At 37.9% G+C, this 2,451-nt stretch overlaps 1 protein-coding gene across 1 annotated transcript in view; it reads right to left on the bottom strand.

Moving 5' to 3' along the window:
• Positions 1-1,362: 1,362 nt before the first annotated feature.
• The window catches only part of LOC100747491 (odorant receptor 65a-like), a 3,507-nt gene continuing 2,418 nt past the window's right edge, over positions 1,363-2,451 (bottom strand). The window contains exon 4 of the mRNA XM_033321461.1: positions 1,363-1,779. Coding sequence (XP_033177352.1) covers positions 1,439-1,779 — 341 coding nt within the window. The 3' untranslated portion in view covers positions 1,363-1,438. The remainder of the gene's footprint in view (positions 1,780-2,451) is intronic.

The raw sequence follows: 2,451 nt of genomic DNA on the forward strand, positions 1-2,451 counted from the left end.
CCCCACTGGATACTATTCGAGAGAATTGAATGCGATGCCGGCATTGCACGTCTGGAAGCGATACCGACAGCAGCACTGTGTATACGAAGTTACACGCAGATCAAGCATCTGTCAAGCGAAACACGGTACGTAGACGGAAATTTGTAACCGACTTGGTACGGAAATCAAACCGCCTTTCGTATCCACGCTACGTACGTATCTCAAACCAAAGTATTACGGGTATAAACCGCACAGCAAATAACCGCCGTGTACAGCTGTAACGATTTCGTGAGACAGACACGTGCAGTTGGCCGTTCGCACTTCCTTTCCACGCATCAGCCAGTGTGACTGGGACGCCAGTGTTCTGTGTTCAGAGTGTGCAGTTTAAAATTTGTAGCGAACGGTAAGAACACATCACGGAAAGTTTGTGACGAGATCGATCACTGCCGAGGTCGAATTCCCGACCCTACGCTGTAGCAAATTTTGAATTCACGTTCACCTGAACAGAACGAGCTGCTGGTTCTTGTTGTGGACTAAGGTGTTGTGCGTGTTTCCATCTGATTGTCTCTTATTAGTGTGGCATCGATGCTTACTTGACCCGACAGATATCGAGGCGTAGCAGAATTCGAAATGTCAGCGTGTTTTCAAGCTTGTTGGTATGTACATGTATATTTATTGCAATATCCGCATTTAATGCACAGAGGACGTTGTTCCCTCCGTATGCCATTGTACCATGACGAAATTAGAATATATTGAGCATTTTTTTTATATAAATTTCGTCTCTCAATTTTCTTCAGCCGCTGATTACACGCTTTCCGCTGTACAGCGCCTGGAAACACGGACCGTTTGTACAGATACTATCGATTCATGGGATAAGTAATATGTCCCATCGCTAGACGCGATAAGATAACCAAGCAATTTCAATTTTCTTCTAAGTTATTCGTTCCAAAACCAGTGATACCTTCCTAATCTATTTATACTCCAAGAAATTCCAAACATAGTGTTTTGTGATTGAGAATATGTTCAATAGCCAATTCCATATTCATATGAAAAATATGGAGATAGAACGCGAACGAATAATATATACCAGTTTTTACAGGCAAACAGCATTTAATTTCAGTACGTCATCAAACAACCTGTCATTAATTATAACCAAACCATAATTATATCTGTATTTATATAACATCTCTTTAATTGCGTCTACATATACATATATTTCAAACGTTCTCGACGCGTGGTGATATTAGGATACATACACGACACTATTGTATCTTCTGCCGGTAATTGCATGAATTATTAACTACAGCTTATCGAGCCAATTCACTGCGCACATTCGATCAATTTGATTTTGAGCATTTGAAATGAATACTGAATCATCAAATGTTTTTATAATACTAAATATTTTATTGTGCTTTATTAGATTAACATAACTTCCTAGATTTCTATATTATACAAGGCCTCAAGCATTTACCATTACCCGTAGAACTGAGAGATACGACATAGAAGTTTTTATAATACTCATGTATGTTTCCATATTAATAACAAAGAATTTTCCAGCCCTCAGGAAAACTGGGTCTTGACCTCTCATAATGATATAAATAATATCTTTTGCCACACATTTCGGTATATTGTACCAGCTACAGAAATACACCGAGTTACCGACGCCTTCCATCTGACGCTTTAAGCATTCGCCCACGTAGCTGTATGCAAATAATTGCAGCAGTAGCGTGCTCGATACTATAAATGTTTTTACTGTCATGGCGATGTTTCCAATTTTCAGAGCGATAATAAATTGAAGTCCTAAAAACAGATGCAAATCATCATAATAAATTAATTAAATTTAAATAAACTTATGCCATTGTGCTTCGCGTCATTTTATCGAGTGAGGTAAGAATGTTTACCGCTTGTACAAATAAGTACACAACTCGTGAATAGTTGCACAATCAAGATAGAGCTGATGGTCTCGCTCAGCATTTTGGCTAACTTCAGCAAGTAAATATGCCTCTTGGTTAATGAGATGAAATGTTCCATTGCTTTTTCGTTCTCGTTGTTCAACCTATTGAACTCAAGCCTCAGAATTTCTACCTGCCCGCACAGGTGAAAAATGATACCGAAGAACAACGAATCGCTCCCTAATTCACATTTCAATATAAATAAATGAATTTTTTGACCTACTATGAGCACGTATTGGTATTTTAGGCCATTCAAATCCCAGACTAATCAATTCCATTCTGCTTCAACCTTTTAATATCATCGCTCAAAACGAATAGCCGATGTTCTACATTTTAACAACAAAAATTACAGGCCGGATAGTGTAATAATCGTATTTAGAGTTACTCATTTATCGTTTTAATCGTTTTAAACACTACTTTCGTAGTTGATTTTTTTAAACACTATTTTGAACGTACATTAAATGAATATTAATCCACATGCCAAACACACGCTACGTACACACGAGGTTCAAGTTCAATA

The sequence above is a fragment of the Bombus impatiens genome, unplaced genomic scaffold (genome assembly GCF_000188095.3).
Source record: "Bombus impatiens unplaced genomic scaffold, BIMP_2.2 scf_0452, whole genome shotgun sequence".
Classification (NCBI taxonomy): domain Eukaryota; kingdom Metazoa; phylum Arthropoda; class Insecta; order Hymenoptera; family Apidae; genus Bombus; species Bombus impatiens.